Source organism: Schistocerca americana, chromosome 4 (genome assembly GCF_021461395.2).
Source record: "Schistocerca americana isolate TAMUIC-IGC-003095 chromosome 4, iqSchAmer2.1, whole genome shotgun sequence".
NCBI lineage: Eukaryota > Metazoa > Arthropoda > Insecta > Orthoptera > Acrididae > Schistocerca > Schistocerca americana.
The window spans coordinates 240,381,853-240,398,055 of record NC_060122.1 but is presented as its reverse complement, the minus strand read 5'-3'; the positions used below and the strand labels follow the sequence as shown (position 1 = coordinate 240,398,055).

Here is a 16,203-nt window from a genome sequence, read left to right as displayed (position 1 = left end):
CAAAAAATCTTGTCATCGCTAATTCTGTAACTATGGCTCCCAGTGTCAAAACTTATTCTCTGGTTAACTTCACTAAGACTGCCTCAATCACCGATTTAGTTATCCCTTGTTTATTCACTGGTTAGGCATTATAATGTGTTCGTACAATGCATTTTCCACGCTACTCCCAGAACAGAACTTAAGCGCCTAATAGCCGGGCACTGCACAGCTGGCCCTTACTAGTGTAGCAGTCTGGCCAAAAACTTTCTGTCAAAATTTCATTTTCTTGGATACACCGAGAGGATAACATGTAATCTTCCTTACCCCTTATTACTGTTAGAGGTGTATTTCCACTCTGGTAGTCTGAATCTATGGCTTTCACTATTAATTATAACAATGCTTATCATTCGCAAACTCAGTCAACCACATAAACAAACAGGGATTGGTATTCACCCGTTCAGCTTTATTTCGCTCCGCTCATATTGCCCCATCCCCTTTTTGTCTGCAGGAAAAGTTTATTTCTAGATGCAAAGGGGTTTATCCTTGCAGAGACATCACATACAGTATGCACACATTCAATAATCAACTTATGATTCATTCAGAAATCAACTTAGAATGTGTTTAAAAATGTTCAAAACCAACAGGGACGCGTTTCAAAATCATACGAATAATCGATAGATCAACGTGTGCTGGATGCTAGGTGCTTCATGAAACAAGGTTCTTCCCTCAAGAATTTGAATTTGCCCCCCCCCCCCCCCTCCCCTGAAATAGCCACCAGGGGCAGATACCCCAGTTTACCCCCACCCTCTAGACCCGGGCCTGTTGCACATGCATGAATCTGGCAGCTTGGGTGCACCAGTAAAATTTTTACGGGTAGCATCTGGCTGCTTGCTGCTACTGCTTATACAGCTAACAGCCACATTTCTGTAGCCAGAAGTGGGAGAAGTTACTACTCAAATGCGACTCAACTGCGCATGCGCATGAGCCCGCTTGCAACTGCTCAAACAAATCTAATGTAAACAATTGTGACGTCACACTCATCGGAGGAAATGTGTTGTTTTGAAGCATTGCGTAGTCTTCCTAAAGTCTTTGACACATTTTGCTGTTGGCAGACACTTGAATGAGAACTGTGTTTTGTTGTGGGTATATGGCGCATTCCCATTGCAACTTAAGTTTTATTTTTTTAATTTTTTTTCCCCCTTCCTCAGTCATGTTTTATTGCTGCAGTATTATTATGCAATACCGGTATACAGAAATATTCTTTGTTAGAATATTGGTTTTTAACAGCCAAAATTACAAAAATCTAACTGAAAACTAAACCAATGAAAAAGTCTCCTGGCATTCTGAAAAATTCCAAGGTTTTTCCCAATTTTCTCCCGGATGAAAAAATTCCTGCATTTTTCCTGGATCTCCCATTGTCCCAGGTCATATACACCCTACCTCGGATATAACTTGCTGTCTGCCAGTGAAATGACAAGACGGGAATTGTGTGTCTTGTTTTATGATGTAGAGCGTTGTGTATTCAGCGAGAATGATGCAATTGTCTCTGGAACCACAATAGCTACTGCAACTAAAGTGGATGGAATGTATCAAACAGATGAAGTTCGTCATGTACACAAGAATGTTTACTAAAGGGAAAAATGGTTAATGGACTGAATTGCTTGAACATTGATTTAGATCTATGTATTTCTTGGATAAAAAGAAAACAGTCTTGACAAATTTTACCAAAAGAAAAAATGAGAAGTAAAACAAAAGATCTATTTGATACAGTACATTTTGATATTTGTAGACCAATGAACATGGCTTTGTGGGAAGTAGCACGTTACATCAATTTCTATGGATGAAATGACAAGACACGTCATTTGACGAAGTGCTAAAATCAACTAAATAAGTCTGCCAATTCTTACACTGAGTCCAAAGCATGAGAAGAAATTGAAACTTCAAAAAATTAAAATACTTCAAACAAATAGTGGAACAGAATTTGTCAATCAGCATATGAAGATATTCTAAAAGGCAAACAGAATTCAACATGAAACAACAACTCTTTATACTCCAGAACCAAATGGAGTGGTGAATGCCTGAATCAGTTGATCAGTGAAAAGACGAAATTGATGCTGAGAGATACAAGAATATGCCTGAATCATTTACAAATTATTGGATATCATTAATTTGTACATCTGCTGAAAGAAAAATGAACAAAGTTAGAAGACAAATTCAAAAAGTCATCTTTATTAGAAATTGTTAAGGGTCTAAAGTGTACCACCCAATTTAATTCAAATTCACCAAAGACAACCATTAAGGCCCATGATGTACTATTGATTATCAATTCAAATGCAACTGTAAGAACATCATGAAGGGTAACACAAAATATAATAATCTTACAGGCAGAACTCAACCGATAACAGTAACTAACATATGTGAAAGAGCAGCAGGACCTGATGACAGAAATGCACTGTATGTTGAATCAGCACAAACTGACACTGAACAGACAGTGAATCGCAAGATTATTAGGGATACTTACGAACCACATAATACAGATCACACGCAGCCAGAAATTAATAAATTACCATGTTCAATAAATGTGAACCCCAAAATGATGTGAACCCCAAATATTTTAATGATGACTTTATTTGTTTTGCTACCATTTCTGAGTGAAATTCATACAAAGAATCAATGAAATGTGACGACTGTGAAAAATGGAAGAAAGAATTAAATGATGAATATTACCTTTTACTTGAAAAACATACTTAATAATGTGACTGATTAACTGCCAGGCAGCAAGGTAATCAATTCAAAATGGATATTCAAAGTCAAAGATTCAAAATGGGTATTCAAAGTAAAAAAAAAAAAAAAAAAAAAAAAAAAAAAAAAAAAAAAAAAAAAAAAAAAAAAAAAACAGTAGACGGTGAAACTGAATGTTATAAGGCTTCTTTTGTCACCAGTGTTATTACCAGATGCCAAGAGTGTACTTTGATGAAACATTCCAGCCTGTTATCCATCATTCTTCACTTTGTATCCTATTAGCTACAGCAGCTGAATGTTCAAACAGTGTCTCTGTGTGGTGATCATGATGGAGTTTATATTTATCACATCAAAGGTTACATGAAGGAGGTTCAAGAGATGAAGGTGTGCAAACTGAAGAAGGCAATTTTGGGTCCAACATAGGCTTCATACGTTTGGTCTCAAAAATTACATATAATATTGTGTAAAATGATGCATTTATTAAAGAAATGAGAAACAAAATGATGTATTCTGACCATTTATGTAGATAACTTGATCATCTTTGCAAATAGAAATAATAAGTGGAGGGAATAAGTGAAGTATCAATTAATTAATTAAAGGTAAGATATCTTAGTGAACTCAGCTGGTGTCTTGGCATGAGAATAAAATAAGACAGAAAAAAGCCACGATTATCATGAATAAAAGAAAATATACAATGAACATAGTCAAGGAAATTTGATACAGAAGATTGCAATCCAGTTGAACATCGACTTGAACTTGGCTTGAGGCTACAAAAATGTGAAGAAAACTTGACAGATGATAAGACCTTCTGTTACAGCACATTCCCGATCACTTAATCATTGGTTCATTCCTACATTCAGATCAAAGTACAAGACCAGGCAGTGTATAAGCTGAGGGGTTTGTAAGGCAATTCAAATCCAATTATATTGAAAAATCCACTGAAAAGCAGTCAAACAAATTACGAGATACATCAAAGGAACAGTCAGTGTAAGACTGACTTTCCAAAAGAGTGGAACACAAAATTTAGGGTTTCTGTAATGCCAATTATTCTTCAGATCTCAATCAAGAGTTATATTTTTAGGGAAATGTTGTGTCTCAGACAGGCACACCAAAAGGCTCCTGAACAAATGAGGCTTTGGCCAAAATACCTTCTTCTAAAGTAGGCAACACATACATATTCACGGAAGCATAACTGATCTCCTGTATGGAGAGTGCAGCTACACTCCTGGAAATGGAAAAAAGAACACATTGACACCGGTGTGTCAGACCCACCATACTTGCTCCGGACACTGCGAGAGGGCTGTACAAGCAATGATCACATGCACGGCACAGCGGACACATCAGGAACCGCGGTGTTGGCCGTCGAATGGCGCTAGCTGCGCAGCATTTGTGCACCGCCGCCGTCAGTGTCAGCCAGTTTGCCGTGGCATACGGAGCTCCATCACAGTCTTTAACACTGGTAGCATGCCGCGACAGCGTGGACGTGAACCGTATGTGCAGTTGACGGACTTTGAGCGAGGGCGTATAGTGGGCATGCGGGAGGCCGGGTGGACGTACCGCCGAATTGCTCAACACGTGGGGCGTGAGGTCTCCACAGTACATCGATGTTGTCGCCAGTGGTTGGCGGAAGGTGCACGTGCCCGTCGACCAGGGACCGGACCGCAGCGACGCACGGATGCACGCCAAGACCGTAGGATCCTACGCAGTGCCGTAGGGGACCGCACCGCGACTTCCCAGCAAATTAGGGACACTGTTGCTCCTGGGGTATCGACGAGGACCATTCGCAACCGTCTCCATGAAGCTGGGCTACGGTCCCGCACACCGTTAGGCCGTCTACCGCTCACGCCCCAACATCGTGCAGCCCGCCTCCAGTGGTGTCGCGACAGGCGTGAATGGAGGGACGAATGGAGACGTGTCGTCTTCAGCGATGAGAGTCGCTTCTGCCTTGGTGCCAATGATGGTCGTATGCATGTTTGGCGCCGTGCAGGTGAGCGCCACAATCAGGACTGCATACGACCGAGGCACACAGGGCCAACACCCGGCATCATGGTGTGGGGAGCGATCTCCTACACTGGCCGTACACCACTGGTGATCGTTGAGGGGACACTGAATAGTGCACGGTACATCCAAACCGTCATTGAACCCATCGTTCTACCATTCCTAGACCGGCAAGGGAACTTGCTGTTCCAACAGGACAATGCACGTCCGCATGTATCCCGTGCAACCCAACGTGCTCTAGAAGGTGTAAGTCAACTACCCTGGCCAGCAAGATCTCCGGATCTGTCCCCCATTGAGCATGTTTGGGACTGGATGAAGCGTCGTCTCACGCGGTCTGCACGTCCAGCACGAACGCTGGTCCAACTGAGGCGCCAGGTGGAAATGGCATGGCAAGCCGTTCCACAGGACTACATCCAGCATCTCTACGATCGTCTCCATGGGAGAATAGCAGCCTGCATTGCTGCGAAAGGTGGATATACACTGTACTAGTGCCGACATTGTGCATGCTCTGTTGCCTGTGTCTATGTGCCTGTGGTTCTGTCAGTGTGATCATGTGATGTATCTGACCCCAGGAATGTGTCAATAAAGTTTCCCCTTCCTGGGACAATGAATTCACAGTGTTCTTATTTCAATTTCCAGGAGTGTATTTATGCAAACATCAAATATTTCGAAATTCAGTTATTTAAACAAGCAACATTGAATATTCCAAACATTTCAAACATAAGATATTTCAAGAACTTTCCCAAAATGATACATTTTAAATAACAAAAAATCCTGGTGGTTGGGCTTAAACTGGTGACCCAAAGCCTGTGAGCCAGCAATGCTAACCACTTTACCACAATGCATGCACCACTGCTCATGACAATACTCTATTGAAAAGACAGACTGGAGTCAGTACCCAATACCTCTTCTCCTTCTTCCTTGCCTTTTCCCACTTCTCCATGGGATCTGCTTTCTTGTATGGGTTTAGGAGATGTTAGTGACAGCTGTTGGCCAGAAACCTTCTGATGTCACTGCCACTGCCTATAACATGTCACTGCAGCTTCTGTTCTTTATTCTTTCCTTGGGGTCTAAAAACGTAAAACTTTTAAGCGGTGCACTTGATACGTCCATCTTTTCCATCACAGAATTGCAAGATGCAATGTAATTCTTTTAGTTTTCTTTAGAGACCACACACCTTGTCATGTTCTTCCAGTTCACTAAGCTCTTCAGTTACTTGCCCACAAGCAACTAGTTGCTCAAGAGGAAGCAGAGTATCCTATGGAAAGAGTTCATCACGAAGAACTCGAGAAATAGTCTCAATTTTTCTCAAAGCAGAAACTTCACAATAGCATTGTAGGATTTGGACTGAACAATAGCAGAATTCTTTTTCAGATGTGTGTGCTTAAGAAAGTAATATTGAATACCACCCCATTCAAAAATCCTGTTGGCTGAAGGTTCTAAGTAAGCCACCTCACAGTTACATGCCTCAAAAACTTGTGATGCGGAATGTTAAACTTAGGTTTAATTCTACCCAACAAACTGGCCAACCATCAAAACAACAGTAAATACTGACCAGAAATTCAGATGCTTCTTCACAAAAAAACTCCAAAGCCTTTACATAAGCATTATGCAGTGTATGAATGTTGCAACTTCTGATGTTTGTAAGTTGTCTGCCCCAATTTTTCTGGACCTAATATCAGTATTGTTGGCAAATGTACCAAACTTGAAGGCTGTGTCTGATCTTAAAGTTCTGAAAGTAGCTGATATGATCCACATTTAATTTCAAAGTTACATTTGTATTTTGTTGAAACTGAATGGTTAAAAATTAAATGGAAACTTTTTGTCACAGAATTAACAGAGCAAGAACACATACTGCAAAATAGTTTTCAGTAACATTGTTCCCCATGCAGAGACTTTACTTTTCAAATGATCTGCCTTTTCAAGTTATCACTATGGAATTTGCATTTTCCCATTTCAAAATGTTTATTCTCAAAATTGTAAAGAGTATTACAGCAGTAGTTTTGTTGTTACAGTAGAATTAGAATCGGGAATAAAAATGGAAGCAACTGTAATACAGGAATACGCAATTTGAATAAGGAGTGGGGATAATGATTTCAGAAGCCCTTCAGGTTAGAGTTTCTCTCTTTTATCATTGGAGCATTCCAAAACGATAAATGAACATGACTACAGATACTTGAAAAAAAGCGGTAAATAACTTATTTTCTTCCTAAAATAGCAAAAGAGATTGAAAAAGGTGACAAAAACGTAAAAAGCTTACAAACAGTGACAACACAAAACAAAGGTGACTAAAGGTGAAACCGTGACTCACTCTTCACCTTCTTATCTTCATGAAGTTACATTAAATACTTACCTTCAATTGTTCCTCGTTCCGCAGCTCTATCAAATTTTCTGACAGGATCTGATGTTCATACTTCAATTTTCTTAATTCTTCAACGTCATTTGTATCTTCTTGTTCCAATCTGCTAAGCTGCTGAACTTTAAGATCTTGTTGGCTTATAAGTATGTTTTTATTCTTGCAGTTATAATACAACTTAAGTAACATTAATTTCAGTTTTTTCTCCTTCTGAAAAAAGCAAGCAGAGATTGAACAGGGTTGTTTTAAAAATATGCAAAAAATTGTAAGATAAGAACGAACGTTTCCAAATTCTGTGAGGAAAATAAATAAAAATAAGCTTCAGTATATCTAAGTTCCTTGAAAAAGAGCCATAATGAGAGAGAGTTCCTAAATTTGTATCACTGTTTTTACAAAATAATATATAATACGGAGAATAAACACTAAGTAGTCTGGAGTGCCACAAAATAACAGGCGAGAAGAGACAAACAGAAGCACCGTAACATGGCATTTCTCACGGAAGTATTACAGGCCCTCTGCTGTACCTAATCTACAGAAACGGTTCAGGAGATGATCTGAGCAGCCCTCTTAGGTTGTTTGCTGATGGATGCTGTCATTAACTGTCTAATAAAGTCATTAGAAGATCAATACCAATTACAAAATGACTTAGAAATGATTCTGTATGGTGCGAAAAGTGGCAACTGATTCTAAATATGGAAAAGTGCAAGGTCATTCTGTTATAACGTCAAGTTGAACACACATATTCAGAACGACACAACACATATAAGTCACAGAGTAAGTTGGCAAGCAAGACATGTGCACACGTTAACATTCGAATGAGCACTGAGTCCCAGTCTAGCGGCTGCTGCTCGGCTGGCTGCTTAGGTGGCGCAGCTGCTGCATGGCTGGCAGACAGCGCCGCATGTAGAGGGCGCGCGTAATTGCGCGGCGGCGCTTTGAATGATTGGCGAGTCACAACACTTTTCCCCCCTTTGAAATTGTTGCACTGGTCTTGATGGTGGTGTCCTGGAGATGGCTAACGTCCATAGGCGTTGTTTGACTCGCCGTAAAGTCTCGAGGAGGAGGCTTCCCGTATGGATGGAAGTGTCCCCAATGATAACAGGTCGAGATGACAGGAGACGTAGGGGTTGAATTTGCTGGGGCCCCCTGCACCAATCTGCCCGTTGCGGCAAGTCCAGTTGATATAACAGGAGACATGGGCGATGTGTCGGCGTCCGTTGGAGGAGGAGGCGAGTAGATTTGCTCTGACAGAGGATGGTCATCCGGTTCCTGCATGGCCACGTCTCCTGGTGGCGTCTGTTCTTGCACTGGCATCGCGATGACGGTGAGAGGGCTGCGTTGTGAGTATTGAGAGATGCCAAGATCCCGAATGTCAGGTAGGGCCAAAAGTGGTGTAACGGCATTCGGAACAGGCGTTGCTGGCACACGAGGCCAAAGCTGGTCCGAATGACGCACTGCAACACCCGTGTCCGTCTGGATTTCATACAGGCGTCCGCCACGGTGTCTTGAGATGCGGCCCGGGCTCCATTTTGGCCGCCTGCCATATCCCCGTACCCAGACGAGGTCGTCGGCAGTGAACCGGCCAAGTGAAGGCACCCGTGGCCGTGAGGTGGAAGGCCGCAGAAGATGAAGTAGCGTGCGGGGCTGTCGGCCATGTAAGAGCTCAGCCGGGCTGTGGTCGCCCATGGGGGTGAAACGGTAAGACGCCAGAAACTGGAGAAGCGCATCATCAGCAGCAGAAGAAGTCAGAAGTTTCCGCATCTGAGCCTTAAATGTGCGGACCAGTCGTTCAGCCTCACCGTTGGATTGTGGATGGAATGGTGGGGCCGTGACATGCATAACGCCGTGACGAGCACAAAAATCTGCAAATTCGGAAGAGGCAAATTGTGGACCATTATCAGTAACAAGAGTAGAGGGGAGGCCTTCCAAAGAAAAAATGCGGGCGAGAGCACTGGTGGTTGCCGCGGTGATAGACGACGTGCAACGGACAATGAAAGGAAAGTTAGAGTAGGTGTCAATTAAGAGTAGCCAATAAGTACCTAAAAAGGGTCCCGCAAAGCCAGCATGAATGTGCTCCCAGGGCTTCTCAGGCGAAGGCCACGGTGACAAAGATGACTTCAGGGCAGCGGCCTGTGACGCACAAGGGCCGCAGGCAGCGACCATGTGTGCTATTTCAGAGTCGATGCCAGGCCAGTACATATGACGGCGCGCCAGAGATTTTGTGCGAGACACACCCCAGTGCCCTTGGTGAAGGAGGCGCAAGACCGAAGCACGCAAAGACGCAGGTACCACAACACGCGGCGAAGCATTGTCAGTGGAGAGGAGGATAACACCATCCCTAGCTGTGAGGCGGTAGTGCAAAGTGTAGCAGGTCCGCAACGGATCAGAAGTCTTAGCGGACGGGCGATCTGGCCAACCGTTCAGAATACAGCGTAAAACCCGGGAGAGGGTAGGATCAGAACCTGTAGCAGTTGCCAGCCTGTCCCCAGTGATGGGGAACCCATCCACAACCCGTTGCTCGGCAACATCCAGGTGGAAACACAAAAGTTCGTCCCTATCGAATGCCTGATCAGGACCCATGGGAGGGCAAGACAGAGCATCAGTATTTGCATGTTGAGCCGTTGGCCGGAAATGAATCTCATAATTGAAACGAGACAAGTAAAGAGCCCAACGCTGGAGGCGGTGTGCAGCCTTGTCAGGAAGTGACGTCGATGGATGAAACAAGGAAACAAGTGGTTTGTGATCCGTAACAAGATGAAATTTTGAGCCATAGAGAAAAACACCAAACTTATGAAGAACATAAATAATGGCCAAAGCTTCTTTCTCAATTTGAGAATACTTTTGTTGGGCATCCATGAGCATTTTGGAGGCTTAAGCAATGGGTTGTTCCGAACCGTCAGAAAAACGGTGCGCAAGGACTGCACCGACCCCGTATTGAGAGGCGTCTGTGGCAAGAACAAGATGTTGGCCAGGTCGATAAGTAGCCAGGCACGGGGCCTGTTTCAGCATAGTCTTCAATTTCTGGAAAGCCGCTTCGCATGATGCGGACCAGTGAAAAAGCACGTTTTTATTCAACAGGCGATGCAACGGCTGAGCCACCGAAGCCGCAGACGGTAAAAACTTGTGATAGTATGCTATTTTCCCCAAGAAGGCCTGCACTTCCTTAACAGATGTAGGGCGAGGAAGGGCATCGATCGCAGTAACAGTTTGCTGAAGTGGACAAATACCATTCCGAGAGAGTTGAAACCCCAAGTACGTGAGAGATGCCTGAAAAAATTGTGATTTCTGAAGATTACACTTTAGACCGGCAGTCTGTAAGACATGAAAAAATGTGTGGAGATTTTGAAGATGTTCTTCAGTGGTGGAGCCAGTGACAACAATGTCGTCCATGTAATTGATACATCCAGGGACAGGGAGCAATAATTGTTCGAAGAAGCGCTGAAAGAGAGCAGGGGTGCTAGCAACCCCGAATGGAAAGCGTTGGTACTGATAGAGGCCGAAAGGCATGTTAAAGACCAGAAACGGCCGGGAAGCAGCGTCGAGAGGAAGTTGATGATAAGCTTCTGACAGGTCAATTTTAGAAAAATACTGGCCTCCAGCAAGTTTAGTGAACAGTTCTTCAGGACGGGGCATAGGGTAAGTGTTGATGAGGCACTGAGCATTTACAGTGGCTCTGAAATCGCCACAGAGACGAATATCACCATTTGGCTTAGCAACGACAACAGCAGGAGAGGACCACTCACTGGAAGTGACAGGAAGCAAGATCCCTGAAGTAGTGAGACGATCCAACTCCCATTTTACCCGATCACGAAGGACCACAGGAATGGGCCGAGCCCAAAAACGTTAGGCCGAGCAGTGGGTTTGAGCATGATATGAGCTTCAAAGTCATTTGCATGGTCTAACCCAGGAGAAAAAAGGGACAAAAATGTCGTCGATAAGGAATCTAGTTGAGCATAAGGAATAGCATCAGAGACAATATTGACAGAGTCATCTATGGAGAACCCAAAAACGCGAAAGGCATCGAAACCAAAAAGATTTTCTGCATTGCTCTGGTCGACCACAAATATGGGAAAAATGCGAACAACGGATTTGTAAGATACCTCAGCATTAAACTGTCCCAAGAGAGAAATCTTCTGTTTATTGTACGCCCGTAATTGCCGAGTGACAGGTGACAGGAGTGGAGAACCCAACAGAAGATACATCTGAGAATTAATTATAGTGGCAGCAGAACCGGTATCCACTTAAATGCGAACATCTCGACCAAGGATTTGGACAGTGAGGAATAACTTCCCTGAAAGGGAAGAAGTGCAATTGACAGACAACACAGAATCAGAATCAGCGTCATGTTCATGAACATCATGTATGCGGTCGGATCTGCAAACGGAAGATACACGACCTTTCTTTTTGCAATTGTGACACACAGCCCAACGTTGGGGACAATCCTCGCGTGAATGTTTCGTAAAACACCGTGGACACGAAGGAAGTTGCCGGGGGTTTTGCTGCAGTTTCTTAGCGCGTTGTTTACGGCTAGGCCGAGGCTGCGTGTGGGAGTGCACTGCGGCCACGTCGGCCGGCGGGGACGCGCCGCACGCGTCGTCAACAGCGCACAGAGGTTGTATTTCCCCAACATCATTCCACGCCTCTATTTGCGCCCCAGCGGCGCGAGAAATTTCAAAAGACTGCGCAATGGAAACAACTTCATATAGAGTCGGATTTGCCAACTGAAGGGCACGTTGCCGAACTTCTTTGTCGGGCACTGACCGGATAATAGCATCCCGTACCATGGAATCAGCATAGGATTCTTTGTGAACGTCAGTAACAAATTGACACTTTCGACTGAGGCCGTGAAGTTCAGCAGCCCCAGAGCGATAGGATTGATGAGGCTGTTTTTGACAACGATAAAAGGCAACACGAGAGGCTACCACATGTGTTTGCTTTTGAAACTAGACAGACAGAAGTGAGCACATTTCAACAAAGGACAAAGATGCAGGATCCTTCAAAGGAGCCAATTGCGACAACAACCAATACATTTGAGGTGAAATCCAGGAAAGGAACAGAGACTTACATGGTTGTTCATCCGTGACATGAAATGCCAAGAAGTGCTGTCGATGACATTTCTCATAATCAGACCAGTCTTCCGCCGTCTCGTCGTAAGGAGGAAAAGGAGGTATAGCCAACGACGAGAAATGCCCCGCATTTGACGCCGCGACGAAATCGCGAATCGCCGCCGTTAGAAGCGTTTGCTGTTCAAGGAGACTTTGCATTAGTTGCTCGATAGTAGCCATGGAAACCTGTGGTCAACGGTGAAATGGAAAAATCCCATCCTCGTCGCCAATTGTTATAACGTCAAGTTTAACACATATATCCAGAACGACACAACAAATATAAGTCACAGAGTAAGTTGACAAGCAAGACGTGCACACGTTAACATTCGAATGAGCACTGAGTCCCAGTCTAGCGGCCGCTGCTCGGCTGGCCGCTTAGGTGGCGCAGCTGCTGCACGGCTGGCAGACAGCGCCGCACGTAGAGGACACGCGTAATTGCGCAGCGGCGCTTTGAATGATCGGCGACTCACAACACATTCACATGAACATTAAAAGGAATCCATTAAATTTCAGTTACATAATAAATCACACAAATCTAATGACTGTAAATTCAACTAAATACCTAGGAATTACAAACACCTTAAATTGGAACAAGTTCATACATAATCTTGAGGTGAAGACAAGGCAAAAAATGCACTTTATTGGCAGACACTTAGAAGATGCAACTGCTCTGCTAAAGATCTTGTCTCCCCTTTTCTGGAGTATTGCTGCACAGTATGGGATCTGCATCGGATAGGACTAATGGAGAATATTGAAAAAGTTCAAAAATGGGCAGCTCATTTTCTATTGTTGCAAAATAGGGGAAAGAGTATCATGCTCTTCATGAAATCTCACTCATCAACTTTTTTCTCTGAATGTGAAAATATTTCATTGACATCAAACTACATGGATGGAAATTATCATCATAATAACACAAGAGAAATCAGAGCTCATGTAGAAAGATTTAAGTGTTCATTTATTCCACACACTGTTGTGGAACAGCGGAAATATAGTCTGAAGGTGGTTCGATGAACCCTTTGCCTGGCACTTAAATGTGACTCGAAAGTTGCTGTTTAGATGTAGATGAGAATATGCAGATGAAGGGTGACAATAAACTAACAATTCATCCACACAATACAGTAAGCTATGTCAGAGCTGTTTTTCAGCAGGCCTCGATGGAGCATCAAACTGAGTGTTGAAACAATGCATACAGAGCACATATGCTGCCTTAACAAACATAATAATTGAGTTAGTCCACATCATGGAAACTGTCCTATGACTAGATTGTGAGAAAGCTGGAATAAACCCTTGCGATGACTAATGAGTGGACTCACACAAACTGTTCCCAAAAACTGTATCACAAAATTTGAAGGAATGAACGGCTATTTTAGAACTTGTTGATAGTGAAGCAAAAGATTTTTGTGCATTTCTTAAAAAATATGGATGAAGTAATGGGGGTGGGGGGAAGAGAAGAATAAGATGATGAGGAAAAGACCATATGGCATTATTGGGGTAGTCCTTTCTATTTGAAGCCACTTGGGCCACTTGTGTATTGATGATGATAACATGAAAAGATTAGGACAACCCAAACACCCAGTCCCCAAGTGGAGAAAATCTCTGTCCCAGCCAGGAGGCAAACCTAGGACCCCATGGTCTACAGCCAACATTCTATGCACAGGATCACAAAATGTGGTTGAATATAAGAACACTTCAAGAAATTGAATATTCAAACAGAAAATCAACTAGTAAATACTAGAACAGTATCTGAAACAGGAAGTCAACTAGTAAATACTAGAACAGAATCTGAATTGATAATGGCTCAGATTCTGTTGCACAAATTGTCACAGTTTTGTGAATCCGAGGAATTTGGCATGAAGGAACACCTCAGCAAAATGGTATAGCTGAACATCTCGACAGAACATTAATGGATACCATTAGGTAACAGTGGCTAGGAAGCAGTTTAGCAAAGATTTCTTGGACTGATTTGATGTACGCTGCAGTATACATAATAAATCATGTTAAAAATAGCCACAGAAATGAAAAAAATGCCTTATGGGTTGTGGACAGGTAGGAAGCCAAAGTTGACAAGTAATAAGATGTGAAGTTTTCATTCACGTACCCAGACAAAGATGTTGTCCTAAATTATCCACAAGGACAGAAAAAGGCAATTTATGGATGCCATAGATATACAATCTGGATGCCAGAAACAAAACAGTTTGTAAATTCTAGACAGTATACTTGAAATATTTTTGTATGGCAAATGCTCAACTATAAACAGAGAACAGAAAGAGTTTATTGAATTTTTCGATAAAAGAACATAACCATTTCCATTTACCAAGGATGAAATCCAAAGTGAAAAAGAATATTTGAGCACTGAAAATGAATTTTATGGTTTCTCAGATCAGGGGTAAAATTTGGAACAATTGCCTTTATTAATTGAAGATAGTCAAGAACTTGCGTAACACATTGAAACTTCACAAAAATTATGCAGGCCAAGAAAGAATATAAGGAAGAATATGTCATCCAATGACACTTCGTTCCAAAGGGAAACTTTATACTGAAGAAATACCAGCAGCATTGTGCGAGGAAGGAACAAGAAAACACCTGCATGGTGTGATAATCAAGCAGTAATTGCACACTCCAAGAATAATATCGATAAATCAACAATAAAACATACAGCATGAAACAGCACTTCATCAGAAAATAAATAATGGGTGGAACAACTGACTTCTAATACATTTTGACCGATAAAAATTAAGCATAGTTGTTAACAAAGCCACTGAATCAGAACATTCGTGAATGTCATTATAAGAAACATCACAAAAAGAGATTAATTTGAATTACAGTTTAATTTGAGATATCATTTCGGGTAAATGAATGACAAGAGTTAAAAGTTAATCAAGGGATATTTCTTTCATTTGTTCCATTTTTTGTAATTGGATTATCTTCGACATTGCTGCTGTTTAGAAAGGCAATGGAGAGTGAAGAAGTCTTCGTTTTTGTAGAAAGTATAGTTATTTTGTCTCTTTTAATGGCTTACACCATTTTTCTTTAAATAAACATTAATGTGTGTAATACAACTGTTTACTGTACTCCAACAAAATATTTAAGTCGCCAGTCCGGATCGAATCCCAATTCGATTTTATGGAGAGTATTGTTTAATATCTGACTCGCATTTGGAAGGACAACGATTCAAATCTGGGTCCAGCCATCGAAATTTAGGCTTTCTGGGATTTATCTAAATTGATCCAAATAAATACTGAGATGGTTCTTTTCAAAGGGCACCACCAATTTCCCTCCCCATCCTTGACTGTTCTGTATTTGCCCCTTGCCTAGCTTGAACTTACTTTGAATCTGTCACCCAGAGCAAAGTACCAGATGACTGGAAAACCGCGAAGGTGACTGAAATATCTAAGGAAGGGAAAAATAATGGATCTGCAAAATTACAGACCAATATTTATTACATCGGTTTGCTGCAGGATTTTTGAGTGTATTCTAAATTCGAATCTAATACATTTCCTTGCACGATATCCTATAAACCATGAATTAAAGGCAACACAAGGACTCCACATTCCCACATTCCTGGAAAGTATTTGATACAGTGTCTCACTGCAGATTGTTAACGGAAGCCTAAGCATACAGAATAGATTCCTAGTGCTTTTGAACTTCTTAAGCAACAGAACTAAGTACATTTTCCTGGATGGTGTGTGTTTATCAGAAACAATCCACGGAAATATGATAGGATCACCCCTGTAACTGTTCATGTTTCTCAGTGATCTGTTGGCATCTTGAGGTGCTGCATGTTCCACTGGATATCTGTACAATATTTAGACAACATGACTCGTTGTCTCCACACCAAAGTGTCACACAGCATGGAAATATTGTACACTGACGACACAAATATCAGACAGAACAGATGACACCTCAGGACTGCCCTCGTTCACTATATACAAGGGGAGTTCAATAAGTAGTGCAACACTTTCTTTCTAGGCTGCTTTCAGTTGAAAAAGTGCAGATTTTGTGGTGGGTCATCATGGAATATTC

At 42.3% G+C, this 16,203-nt stretch overlaps 1 protein-coding gene across 1 annotated transcript in view; it reads right to left on the bottom strand.

Moving 5' to 3' along the window:
* The window catches only part of LOC124613374 (structural maintenance of chromosomes protein 1A-like), a 100,295-nt gene that overhangs the window by 55,549 nt on the left and 28,543 nt on the right, over window positions 1-16,203 (bottom strand). The window contains exon 4 of the mRNA XM_047142075.1: window positions 7,073-7,285. Coding sequence (XP_046998031.1) covers window positions 7,073-7,285 — 213 coding nt within the window. The remainder of the gene's footprint in view (window positions 1-7,072; window positions 7,286-16,203) is intronic.